This window comes from Lissotriton vulgaris, chromosome 9 (genome assembly GCF_964263255.1).
Source record: "Lissotriton vulgaris chromosome 9, aLisVul1.2, whole genome shotgun sequence".
NCBI lineage: Eukaryota > Metazoa > Chordata > Amphibia > Caudata > Salamandridae > Lissotriton > Lissotriton vulgaris.
In genome coordinates this window covers 889,629,295-889,643,803 of record NC_141697.1, presented here as the reverse complement: position 1 = coordinate 889,643,803, position 14,509 = coordinate 889,629,295, and the positions used below count along the sequence as shown (strand labels likewise).

At 41.8% G+C, this 14,509-nt stretch overlaps 1 protein-coding gene across 1 annotated transcript in view; it reads left to right on the top strand.

Annotated features, from left to right (window-relative positions):
* NAPA (NSF attachment protein alpha) overlaps positions 1-14,509 on the top strand; it is a 218,850-nt gene that overhangs the window by 134,100 nt on the left and 70,241 nt on the right. The window contains exons 6-7 of the mRNA XM_086938646.1: positions 5,096-5,151; positions 7,124-7,208. Of these exons, the coding sequence (XP_086794772.1) occupies positions 5,096-5,151; positions 7,124-7,208 (141 nt within the window). The remainder of the gene's footprint in view (positions 1-5,095; positions 5,152-7,123; positions 7,209-14,509) is intronic.

The following is a 14,509-nucleotide window of genomic DNA, read 5'->3' as shown; positions in this document are numbered from 1 at the left end:
CCTAGAGCAACACGTTCATGATTTTACAAATGTTGGCTTTAGTCCCTCTCCTTATACCCATTGTTAGAGAGTTTTATGGACTGAATTGATGGGAAAGGAATTTTGTTCCTTGGAGTCTTGCTTCTTCCTTCGTATGAAGGCACCTGGTAATTGGTCTTACTCCACGCTCCTTAGGAGCTCACCCAGCTTGTGGTTCATCTTTTGCCAGACCACATGTGTGATTGCTATTTTGAAATGGTTTAGAATTTGTGAGGTTGCCTAGGCAACTTAATAGATCTGAGCTTGACAAGTGGAATCAGTGGTTATAGATGAAAATTCTGTCATCTACTAGGAGCATGTCCCTCAGAGGACTATAGATACTCGTGTAGTAGTGCTGACAGTCCAATAACTATTATAGAATCTGCAGTTTGATGCAGTCAAAGGATGTGTCTGAAAAAGAAAAGCAAAATTATCGTACTCACTGTTTGAGTCTAGCCAGGGACCATCTACAGAGTCTCAGGAGGTCACTCACACGTGATACTTCAAATTGACGGCCACGGATTGTATTGTCACACTGTCACATTCCCTACCTGAAAAAGAAAAATTGGATTGTCATACACATTGTGTGAAAGAGTCCAACCAATCTTAATAATAAACAATCCGCCTCCAGCAGAAAACATTTATTCAGGACAATGCACACACATGCAACATAGCTCATTCACAATATATAGGTGGAGCTCACAGCAGCACTCCACTCCTCAGAAATAAGTCTCTTCGCAGACAACACAACACACAAAATCTACTTCTAGCCAACACCAAACCGCTTAACAGATGTAAAGGACACTATGGACTCTAACAAGACACTGCAGTCTTAATGAACTCGATGCACATCCTTGAGCCAGACAGTACACACAAAAATCCCATGACTGGTACCTCATTAGTTAATGATTTATTCAGGGACAAAAATTCAAAATAATACTAAACCACTTGCAACCAAACATACTTAAAAAATACAATTTAGATCACTCCTACACTGCTGGTGATCAAACAGAATACATACTCTGATTTGTGTCATAAATCTTGCAGCCAAGGCATTAAGATGCCCGACTGATATTCTGTGCGGCCACTAGTCTGTTAACAATAGTTTTTTTGTTTTATGATAAGGGAGCGATAGTGCCAGTTCTGAGAGATGCCCCTTTGTCTCAAGCTGGCACAAATGATATTCAAGAAGTGTTTAGCCTCTTTGTCCAGTGCTCCTTATTTGCTGAGTGATCCTTGTGTTCCAATACTGGACCTTAGACTGTTGAAAGGTCAAATGGTGTTTTAAAATGGTATCAAGTAAGCCGATCTCCAGTGCACCCTGATTAAAAGAAAAACATCCTACACATTTAAGGCACTGCAGATCTTTGTGGGGGACAATGTCTATCTTCATACTAATGTTTACGTATTTCAGTCTATTCATGAGGCCTGTTTGAGATAAATTGGGCTTTTGTTGGCAACAAATGGAGGCAAGTAGTATGACCAATTTTGAGGTAACAAGGGATCTAAAACATGCCATTTCTTGGTGGCTAGGTGCTCAGTGTATGTCAAATTCCCTCTTTATTTGACAGTGCTCGTTTGGTTCTAACAGTTAATGCATCCTTAAAGAGCAAGGATGTCTACCTTCTGGGTTTCCCAATTCATTGCCACTGGACAACATTGGAAAGACAATTTTGCATAAATATTTTGGAACTGGTATCCATTAGGTTAGAACTTCACGCCATACAGCCCCTAGTTCAGCACTCCACACGGAGAATCTAAATGGACCCCATATTCTACATCAGAACTTCACCGGTACTATTCATTGAAGCACCAATGGCATAGCATTGAGTACTTAGAAATACAGTTTCTCTGTTTAGAACACACTTGCTTTGACGGGCCAGCACACTGGCCGATAATAACCTCAATAGGCTCCGAAATATATACGCCATGGTGCATGCTTCAGGTACCCTTAAACAAATGTGATCTTCCTGTTTCTTATCCATTAGTTTTGTGTGCAGCAAACAAGAAATACTAGTTGTTTTGCCTGGAGGGAATGGCAGCGATTAACTTCAAACATTATTTGTTTTTTGTTACATTTTCTGGAATCTTTGTCTTTTTCCCCTCTTCAAAATGTAGAAGAGTTACAGGTTGATGCTGTTAGCCAGAGAGTGTGCTAAAAATGACTTGCTAACCAACTGTCTTGCCCTTTCAGTGAACAGGTCATTTAAGTTCTTAGTTCATCCGTCACTAGTGATGACAGAACTACAAACCTTTTTATTTAGAACTAGACTCTTGAGCATACACATTTTGGGAATCCAGGCATGTCGGGAAACTTTATATACATGTTCAGCCAAATAGAGTAACCTCCGCTATAGTAATATATGCTGTGATGCCGGAGAAATTCAGCCACTTGTGTAAGAAGGGAATGTATCCACACTTGTTTAAGCCCCATTTATTGTTGCCACATCTTATACTTGTAGGGTCCTTTGGTCTCAAATTTCTGTATTCAAATGCATGTTGCAGCCATATTAAGGTACAGAAGAAAGCCAAGATGTGTATCTGTGTGTTCTCGATGCAGAACAGCACCAGCCTTGTAACTCAACATGTTTCCTAATAGGCTCATTATTAAATGTTTTGAATTCATCCACAAGTTTGAAATTGTTGGGTTATGAAAAATACCTTCTGTTGACCATCATGTCTGCAAGGTACATGTGCGAAATCCACACTTGTTCTAAGAACCGGATGTTAACTTTTTCAAAGTCTTACATCTAAGAAGAATTCCTAAAATAATTCTGAAAGTTCTGATGGACATAATTCAAAAGATTACCATAGACTCTTTTCAGATCCATCATCCCTGGTGCTGAAATGTTTCATTTTGATGGGCTTGGAGGAAAAAAGAAACTCAAGTTGTGCCTTTTTAGAAAATCTAATTAATTGCTCACTGGATTGCACATTTCCGTCAGAGTAGTGCTCACAGTCTGCACGTTACACAACTTGTATAATGGGTATGGCGTCAGTGTTTGCCAACATGCCTCTCCTGTACATATGCAAACAGCAGCATGGTTGGAATGCCAAAGTTCCATGAAGCACTACTCCAATAGTCATTTAAGCCATAGCAGAGTCTACAATGGGTCTGTAGGGACACAGTAATCTGTTTCAATTAGCTGCATCTTATTCTGCCCTTTTTATGATTTTCTTAATCGAAGCTGGTATTAACTCAGTAGGTGTGAATGCTTAAAATCTATTTAGCTGCATATACAGTTTTTTAGTATTTGTGTCTTAAATTGGACCACAGCTGATCCTTGGCCCCTGTTGCTTGCCTTCTCTACTTCTGCAATGAAAATATTAGGATTGATCGTATCAAGGCGGGAAGGAAGCATTTGAAATATAACCCTCTCCAACTCACTGGCTCCATATCAATAGAGTATATAGGCTATAAACCTATTATATCAAGTTATGTTATGTTATGTTAATTCTGTTTATATAGCGCATGGCTACCCCAGCGACGGGGCATCCTGGCGCTTGTGGACATGCTCGAAGGTACAACAGCGCAGCCAGTGAAAGTATGTTAGATGGAAGAAAACAACCAGGTTTTAATCTGTTTTCGAAAGAGCATGTGGTTAGTGGTGGCCCGAGCCCTTAGGGGGATTGAATTCCAGAGCTTCGGGGCCAGAGACCTGAAGGAGCGGCCACCGGCTCTGCTCCTCTGGATCTTAATTGTGCGGGCAAGAGATAGGTCTGCCGAGCGGAGGGCACGCGTGGGGGCATATAGGGAACAGAGTCCCTGCAAAATTTGGGGACCAGCGCCGTACAGAATTCTATGGGTTAAAAATAGAGTTTTAAATTGAATGCGTTGTTTGATCGACAGCCAGTGCAGGCGTCGGAGAATCGGGGAGGTATAGCAGGTTTTTGGTAGTGCAAACAAAATACGAGCGGCAGCATTCTGAGCTCTTTGTAGCCTATTTATCACTGTCAGGTTAGAGCCAAGCATAATGACATTACAGAAGTCTAGATGGGATACGACTAGAGCCTGGACTATGATCTGACGAGTGGGAGGCTCAAAGAAGCCAAGAATGGGTTTAAGGGAGCGTAGGCGACCATAACAGGTGCCTGCCACTCTTTTGGTATGAGTCTCTAGAGAAAGTGAGTTGTCCAACATCACGCCCACATTTTTAACTACCTCCTATGGGGCGGGGGGAGGTCCTTGTGTGGAGGGCCACCAGTGTTTGTCCCATTTCTGAGTTTCATTGCCTATTAAAAGTACCTCAGTTTTGGAAGAATTTAAATGAAGACAGTTCTGAGACAACCAGTTTGATATGGCCAGAATATCTTCTTGGAATTTGATTTGGTCCACCACAGTGTTTTTGGAGAAAGTAAAAATGAGTTGTGTATCGTCCGCGTACAATATTAATGTAATCTTCCGTTCTCGGGCCAACATAGCCAGGGGGGCGAACATACACATTGAACAATGTGGGGCTAAGCGCAGAACCCTGCGGAACCCCACATTCCAGAGGGGGCCTGCTGGACGAGTACGGCGGGGCGTGCACCTGGAAGGAACGGTCGGATAGAAATGACGCGAACCAATCCAAGGCACTCTCTCTGACTCCGATCTCTCACAGTCTCTTAAGCAAGATCCTGTGGGAGACAGTGTCAAAGGCCGCGCAAGTGCATGTGTCTTAGTAATCGTGTGGACATGCTTTCACCGGGGATCCGTTGCCTGAAAATACGGAATACAGTTAAAGCATGTCATTAAATAAAGGATGCCAGCACTGTACTTGTGAGTGAGTTGCACTTTATTTCTGTAAGGTTTTCTTGTGGCAGCTTTCCCACCTGTTATTAAAGAAGAACTCACCAGATGTGCATTTAAGTGTATTTCCTGATTTTCAGTTATTACATTTAAAATAGATGTAATGGCCTGCTAATTCATTAGCATTTACTTTACGGAGGCAGTCTAATGCCTGTATGTCTTAGGAGCAATTAATCAGCATAAACATTTTTCTGAATCATTGTTTAACTCTTTTAGACACTTTTTGGCATGAACTTATGGACCAGTTACTCAGTATTCTCATTTAGTCTTTCTGTTCATCTCGTCTAGGCAATTGCTCATTATGAACAGGCAGCCGACTACTACAAGGGAGAAGAATCCAACAGGTACTGAATGCTTTGTTTTTCCATTTGTCCGTTTTAAGCACACCGCACCCAAAAAGAGTACTGAAACATACAGTGCCACTTAACATTCCCCTCTCACTTTGTTTCTGTCCTTTGGCTTTCTGACTTTCAGATTCTGATGGGCACAGCATTTGATATTCGTATAGGCTCTCTTTTTACAAGTCAGAGAGGAGTTCAGTCTCCAAAACAACATGTATTACACTCCAGTAAGCAAGCCATTAATCATTGGTATGGGAGGGAGAGTGAGAGAATAATATGCATAACTGGAAAAGAAGTGCATGAATAATTAACAGATCTAGAAAAAATATTAACCTCTTCACTTCAGAGACTGAAACACTAAGTTTATGGATTTCGGTCTATTCGCACAATTGCCAGCCTACTCTGAAGAGTGCATGGTTGTCTAAAGCTTCTTTTGAGTATTTATTTTGCCTTTTACCTGCTTTAAAATAATTTGTTTTATTTTCTGTGAAATGTGATGGAAATATCATCCCCACTCACATCTTCATTCCGCCAGCTTCTGTATTTCAGTATGTTAAACCAACTGGGGAAGTAATGATACTGTATTACTTTTTTTCTTTTTTTTTTCACCATGATATCTTCTTTTCTGAGCTCTGAACGTCATAATAAGGGATAACTGGGTGATACTGCCTGTTTTCCCTTGTCCAAGCTCCAAACAAAAGGGCCAAAAAGGAAACTGAACACTGTGGGCAGTCCTATGCATACCAGTTTAAATCACCAACTATAAACTGAAAATAAGAAAAGAAGAGCAAATATTCAGATATGGGAGGGTGCCGCTCAGTAATGTTTACTTAAGAACCCTGTAAGGACTTTGAATTAAATCATCAGAATCATTAGCTACAATAGTCCTTAGAATTTCTCTCAGCTGTCAGGTGACTAGTCTTGATCTAAAGTGGGTCTGCCCAAAACCAAAATACAGTTCTTGATAAGCAGATACTTTAGGTTTTATTTTACCTTGACCTAACAAACAGGTTTTTACCTAGCTTTTTCCACCAAGTAATCTGTTTTTCCTCCATTGACATATGCCTCAGTGTTAAACCTTTCCTGATTACTCCTCTTTATTTAGTAGTGAAATTATTTTTATAGTTTTCCCTTCGAGGACAAGACTTTACTCATTTCTTTCTAATTTTAGCCGGCTAAAAAAACAATCTCTGCCTGTACTCCTATTAGTAATGCATAAAGTACAACTGATAATCGATAGCACTCAACCAACAGAGCCTGCATTTCAAGTTTACATTTTTCTTAATTATTTTATTTTTAAGCTCTATAAATAACCATGTTTACTGAGGAAGGTGCAATGTTTAGTTGTTGTTCTTGCTTGTAAATGTAGTGATGTAAATAACGGTGTCACTATAAATTTGCACAATATGTATGATACTATCTAATATACAGGGTGCTCCTTTTGACTGAAAAGTAGACAAACAAAGGAGGAATCTTTAGTCCATTGTGGCAATGATGTTCAAATTTCCACTAAAATAAGATCTGCTAAGTGCACAAGTTCCATATTCCGTTGGGTGTATGGACTGCACCCTTGAATGATTTGCTTCAGTGAGGTTGGTGTTAAGATAGCCAATTGCTGTCAAACAAAATAGTTGACAATTGCCGAACTGCTTACAGTCTAATTCCTGGAGACAGAGGGTTGGTTAGTAACGTTGAAGTTGATCAACCGGAAATGGGGTAGAGACTGCTGTATGTTGAAGTGGTGTATAGTGAACGAGCAAGACCGGTCCCTTTGCTCATGTTATACAGAAGAGGTAGTTGGCAATCATGTCCCAGCCTGGAACAAAGCATGTTTCTGATAGCTGCGACGAGGATCGAATGCTGCTGCACTGTATGTGTAACATTAGTGTGAGTGCTCCTGCTTGGCTCTACCTTTTTGCTTGCATTATGCATCAGCAGCCGAAAGATGATATATTTTTGTTTTTTGAATTTGCAGCTCCGCCAACAAGTGTTTACTGAAAGTGGCCACCTACGCAGCTCAGCTGGAGCAGTACCAAAAAGCCATTGAAATATATGAGCAGGTTTGTATTTTTTCTAAGTTTGATTGGGGTAAGTAGGAGACAGTTAACATGCAAGAGAAATTGGTGGGAGGGACCTATACTCATGTGAACGTAATGGAATGGTGTTCTGTTTTGATCCATTCTTTACCTTTTGCTTTAGAAACTAGACTAGGCACTATGAAAGAATTCTCCAGTGTGGACACCTTTTGAAACTTTTGAGGTGTTCTGTACAGTTGAGTGGGTTTACCTGTAGATATTCACCAAAGACAATACTCAATAGCTCTTCCACAACTCTCTTCTCAACAAAAGTGACAAGGTCACCATAGAAATTTACATTGGCTGCTTGTACATTATAGGACGAAACTCAGTTTTCACCTAGATTCATAAATTCACTTGTAGCAAGGTCAGAACTGATCCCAATAGCAAGTCTGTCATAACCCTCTTGATTAGCTCAGGTCTTTATTATTACTTTGCATTAACCCCTTTGCTGTCCCACTGACTTATAGATACATCATGAAAGGGTGTCCTTATGACATATATAATCAATAGGCAGTCAAGGGGCCTCTCTGCCTCAGTTTTTCTTTTTAATTGTGTTTTTCTTATTATTTTTATTTGTGTTCCTCTGATGGGAGACAAACTCCTCCTTGGCCTGGAGTTGGAGGGAAATAGTTTGCCAGTGACCAATTGTAGTGAAATGGGGTTTGTCCATTTAATCTGACAAGGTGTTTTGCTTTGATCAACCTGTATAAGACATTTACGTGGGTGAGTCTGACTACTTGAATCTCACCTATAGTATTTGCATAATAATTGGACTGGGCGTTGCCGTCAGTGTCTGCCTTTTAAGGTAAGGTCACTGCGATACAGATAGGGTAAGGTGCGCTGTGCTAGTTGCACGTGAACACGTGTATCGGTTACTCCTGTGAGACAACCGTCGTGCCCAGTCCAGTAATTGTGCACAGGTAGCTGTGTGTAGAGCGGACTCTACACGGTTAGCTGTTGACCTAGTATAAACCTTATAATATTATTGAGTACTCATAGGTAAGTTCAGTAGGGTTTACTGAGCTATTTGCGACGTCACTGTATTATACACATGAGGGAAGTTTGTCTTCAAGTGCAGGTTCGCTTTCCTTAGTCCTACAAAGTTAAGTGAGGTATCAAACTGGGGTGAAACATGTATGCGTTGTTTGAATATGCAAACCCTGAGAACCTACATGTACACCTTATTGGTAATCCAGAATTGTCATAGTTCTCTAGCACAGCTCAGGATCAGATTCTGGACTTTTTGTCACCCCACTAGTCCAAGTTAATTACTTTGATACACAGCAGAGCAACAGAGGCCTCCCACACGAAAGGAGAAATTAACAGTGCTTCACTCAACATATTAGGAGTAAGGGGTAGGGAGTAAAATCTGCATCTGGTAATAAGCGGTCACACATTACCAGGGTTGGGATAACCCAGGCCCACTAAATAAAGGAGGAAGCCCAGACATCTAGAGCCAACACAAGAGGGACCTCACCTTTAACATTTTGGTGCGAAAGTCCCTGGCAGTAATGTCAGCTAGGGGTGGAGCTGAGGCCCAAGAGGAGATGTGTACAGAGACCACTTGACCACGCCATATCGGATTATCTCAGCATGCTCTGTAAAAGGCTTAGGACAGGGGTTCAGAGCAGATGTGATGCCCCAGGATTGGCCATGGATACCTTGCATATAGGACTTTCCACCCCCAATTAAAAGCTCTTGCACCAGGGAGAGAGAGAGTTGGACACTGTAATTGGATAGAGGCAACACATGGACAGAAGGAAGGACAAACCCTCTGCTGCCCTAATGAACTAAGGAATCTGTCTGCAGCTGAACCCAGGGCCAGTCGCTCTCTCCTGGATCAGTGAGATTGATTACTTTACATCCCCCAAGGACCAGTTGGGGGATGACCTGAACTTCTGTGCCCCAGCAGGAGTAGAGGAGAACTGGAGACAAAGCAAAGGAGAAAAGCTGGTCCTGGGAGCCAGTGAAACCAGCCTAGGCCTTGTGTAAATAAATAAAGCACCTAAGTTTGCAGCGTCCTGAAATCCTTGACACACAGGTTTTACATTAGTCTTAAAAACTCCTAAGGCTAGCATTTATTGTTCTATAGCCTGGGAGTGCAGGGACCTCTGGTGGTTGGTCCTATGGCTGCATGTTTTGTGGCCTAAAGTGGTTTACGAAATAAACAGACATTTTATGTTGATTTAAGAGTTCTTTTTTAAGACTGTATATAGCACACTGATTTTTCTCCCAAAACATTTCAATGCTTTATTAATAGTTATTATTGCATGAAAAACATGGTTGCTGATTTCAATGATGGAGATGGTTTGTTAGTATGTGATTTCTGGTCTTCTAGTGTGGTTACCCTGACAGTTAATAGGCCTGCCTTATTTAAAGTGACACCCTCCTGTATGGTAAGGTACTATCTGGTATAGATTGGAGGTACTTGGAATTATTGATTAAATGTGATTTCATAATTTCATCACAGGTATTTCCACCAACCTGATGTAATCCTTTGTAAATTTCTGTGTAGTAATGAGGTGTGTGTGTGTAATAAATGTACTATTCCTTTTTCAAAGAAAAAGCACAGACTGAACAATAATTTGAGTGTCATTGTTGCGTGCCAGCAAATGGTGGTTGCTAGCCCAAATAACCTCCCATGAGTAGACCTTGGACTGCTCTGCTTCACTACCCTGAGAGGGATCTATGATGTTACAACGCGAAATATTACATCGCAGTCTGTTACAACGCATTTTTTACAACGCAGGATCCATTACATCGCATGGCATTACAACGCATGACATTACATCGCAGATGCTATTACAACGCATGCCATTACAATGTAAGTATAGGTAAGTATATTTTTATTCTAAAAATTGTAATTAATCTAATTTAATTAAGTAAATGTAATTAATATAATTTAATTATTTTTAAAATTGTAATTAATTTATTTAAATTAATTTAATGTAATTAATTTAAAAATTGTAATTATTTAAATGTAATTAATTTAATTTAATTATTGGAATTTAATTATTTTAATTTAATTAATTTAATTTATTTAAAGTAGTTTATTAAGAAAAACCTAAAAATACCCCTGTACCCCAAAACCCAAACCCAGCCCTGAAACCTAATACCCCTGTACCCCAAAACCCATACCCAGCCCTGTAACATAAAAATACCCCTGTACCCCAAAACCCAAACCCAGCCCTAAAACCTAAAAATACCCCTGTACCCCAAATCCCAAACCCTGCACCAAAACCTAAAAATACCCCTGTACCCCAAAACCCAAACCCAGCCCTAAAACCTAAAAATACCCCTGTACCCCAAAACCCAGCCCTAAAACCTAAAAATACCCCTGTACCCCAAAACCCAAACCCAGCCCTAAAACCTAAAAATACCCCTGTACCCCAAATCCTGCCCTAAAACCTAAAAATACCCCTGTACCCCAAAACCCAAACCCAGCCCTAAAACCTAAAAAATACCCCTGTACCCCAAAACCCAAACCCAGCCCTAAAACCTAAAAAATACCCCTGTACCCCAAATCCCAAACCCTGCCCTAAAACCTAAAAATACCCCTGTACCCCAAAACCCAAACCCAGCCCTAAAACCTAAAAATACCCCTGTACCCCAAATCCCAAACCCAGCCCTAAAACCTAAAAATACCCAAACACCCCAAAACATATACCTCAATACCCCAAAACATATACTCCTATACTCATACTTATTTTTAAAAATTACTTAAATTAATATATTTAATTTATAATATAAAAAAATATAAATTTATATATATATATATATATATATATATTTGTTTAATTAATTAAATTAATTTAATAATATTAAATAAAATAAAAAATAAATTATATACTTACATATACTTACATTGTAATAACATGCGTTGTAATAGCATCTGCTATGTAATGTCATGCGTTGTAAAGGCATGCGATGTAATGGATCCAGCGTTGTAAAAGTTGCGTTGTAATAGAAGTGCGTTGTGAAAGTTGCGACGTAATGGTTGTTTCCCCCCTGAGAGAGTCCAGCAGTACAATGGAGTGCTTGGTTCCCTATTGCGAAGATAAATGTGGACCCATTTACTTGTGCAGGCTTCACACCTGCAAAACTAATTGCCCGGTTTCCTAACACCTATCCTTTCTAGGCATCGGCTGACTCCCTGGAGACGGCCGGTGCTCACTTCTAGGCAGCTTCATTAATATGTGTGTGATGTCACTGATGATGCTACATAAACATGGATGGGCCTCAGACGGATTCCCTAAACTCTTCCTGGTCCAACAGTGATGGAGATAGTATGTGGTACAAAGGGCAACTGTTACTGCACTCCATTTCTTCCTGGCCATGGCCACCAGCTCAAGGCATGTTTTTATGTTGGATGGCTAGAGGAGTGATTCATTTGTGAAATAATAAGTGCCAGCGCCATCGTTAGGAGGCAGCTTGCACAATCCGTTGCCTGTGCCAGAGCTGCCAATGACCACACCAAAACACGAATATGCCTCGTTATCCCGCAGTCTTTTTTCCGCAGGGAATTACAACGCGGCTGTTACAACGACCGTGTTGTAATTCCGCATACCATTACCCCGCAAGTCGTAACAATGTTGTAATAGTCTAATTTACTATTCCAACTCCAGTCTGTGCGGACATTAGAGAAGGTGTTGGATTTTAAATCCAACACCTTCTCCCCCCTCTGCAAGTCGTTGTTCCGACTTGCTGAGTAATGGTATGCAGAATTAAAATGCGGTCGTTGTAACGACCGCGTTGTAATTCTCTGCGGGAAAAAAGTTTTGTGATAAACGTTGTTTACCCCAACACACTACTAAGCATCACACTCTTAAAAGTGTGACAATTCCAGGCATCCAAAGCTTATAAAAACAACCTGGATGGTAGGTATCAGTCATTTATTATTGTGGATTGAATTAATAAACTGCTGTTGTCCTTATCGCAAATATGTGTCAGTTTGACAGCACTATAGGGTCAGCGAGATGTCATACAGTCAACATTTTGGCCTGATCCTATTTGCCAGGCTGCCATAGTGCTGGTGCTGAAAATTAATTGCTGGTGCAGCACACCAGAAACCACCAGCTCAAAATGAGCACTGGGCAGGAGGTGTAGCCCAGTTCTTCCCATCCTCCTTCTCATTACCCCGGTCAACACCACCAACTCGGAAAAACTCAAAAAACAGGAGGTGCGTATTGATAGGGGAAGGATTAGGACTGATTATCCAGTATTATGGGTATCTTTCATAGATTCACATGCCTGAATCATTCCCCGTCGTCGGGGTGGGAGTCCCCGGTAAATAAATATAGTAATGTCACCTGGACATATACTTAGTACTAGGCCAGAGGCCTCACATTAGTAGCCTATCTAGGTCCTTATGTAAAAAGGACCAAACTTTGGCCAGGAGCCAATCAGCTACTATCACCCTCCTCACCTTCCTGGAAGGAGCCCTAGTCTCTCAGATTTTCTACCGCACGCCGTGCTAAGGGAGTCTCCACTGAGCTCTGCTCAGGTTTTTTCCTATATCTTTGGATTTTTTCCTTCCTATTAACTCTTCAAGCTTCAGATTGGAAAGGAGTATTGATATTTAACATGTCTACTACTCCTAAAAAAGGGCTTTTTAGACCCTGTGCCTCTTGTAGTAAACTGAGGTTACATATAGGGGACAAGCATGAAGACTGCTTGTACTGCCTAAATCCTCAGCATTCTGCCAAGGAATGTAAGATTTGTCGCACTCTCCCGGTCAAAACATTGAAGGACAGGGAAGGGCGACTGCTTCTGTGGCTTCAGAGACTGAAGGACAAAGAACAGCTAGTCTCCTCAGGTGAGAGCAGGTGTTCCTTCAGGAGCTTACACTCCTCTCCTAAAAGGCCTCGACAGACATCCCCAGCTCAGTCTGCTGCGCCTCCTCACAAGAAGCCAAAGTCCATGGAGGGTCATCCTAAGGTCAAGCCTTCTCTTCAGATGACAGACTTCAAGAAGCCTGCTATGGTGTCTTCTGGCCTGCCTGTGACGGTGTCGACAGTCTCCATTTCGACATCCACGGCGTCTACTTTCTCCATGGCATCGACTGCTACAACATCGTCGACGATGGGTAGGTCAATATCCTCTGTCAATCCTGTCACAAAACCGTTGACGCTCCCGTTGACGTCTGCTGCATCGTCGATGAAGGAGAAGCTTCCAGCGTCGACGACAATCCCATCGTCGACGAGGTATACATCGTCGACGAAGACATCGTCGACGAAGATCCCACCATCGTCGACGAAGACTACATCGTCGACGAGGACACTGTCGACGAGGACACCATCGACGAAGCTATCGTCGTCGACACCGTCGTCGACGAGCCCGTCGACGAAGCCATCGTCGTCGACTACTACAGTGTCGACGCTGCCGTCGACGAAGAAGTCGTCGTCGTCGACGAGGACATCATCGACGTCGATGCAGTCGACAATGAAAATGCCTGATAAATCATCAAAAATCGTAGACACTCCACAGTCGGCGGACACCGCGTCAACGGATCTACAACCTAAGGGCTCTCCTTCATTGAAGTATACGTATACACATTTTAAAATGTCATCATGTCTGGTGACACCAGAGATGACCTCACCTAGCAAGGTCCAACAGCTGCTGCCAACGCAGTTTCTAGAATCAGAAGATCCCGAAGTAGAGAATATGTTCCCCATAGCATCCAGTCCCTCTCATCTTAACATCAAAGTTCAAGAGGGTTCGGACTGTGAAGATTATGAAGAGGTTACAATTCAACAGGAAGTTCGGCAGCATACCACTGTTCAGCCTATGGTTTGCCTTCCAGCGTCAATTGTCTCTGACCTCCAATTTCTAATTTCGGACTATAAGCAAAGATTTCCATCATCCTCTCCTGCACCAGGAGTACAGGCACAGCAGGAAGCGCCAACTCCTCAACGTCGACAGCGACCACCTCCGCTGGTTGTGCGTCAGGAGCAAGAGAAGTTACCTCCTCAAATTTCTTCGGATGAGGATGAATATGAGGAAGAAATGAGAGTGGATGAGGTCCAAGAGGAGGAAGGGGAAATACATGATGATGAGGATTCTGATGACAACGCCAACGCAGATCCAGCATCCCCAGACCAAATGCAGGACGATTCAACCCCTGAAGATTTAGGGGGATTCCATAATATAGTAGGGAGAGCGGCTGCAAGATTCAACATCCAAATAGCATCGGAAACGCAGGACTGTTTCCTTCATGATTTTAAGGAACCCTTCAAGAGATCAGTTCGCTCCATTCCAGTGATCGATTATATATGGGAGCAAGG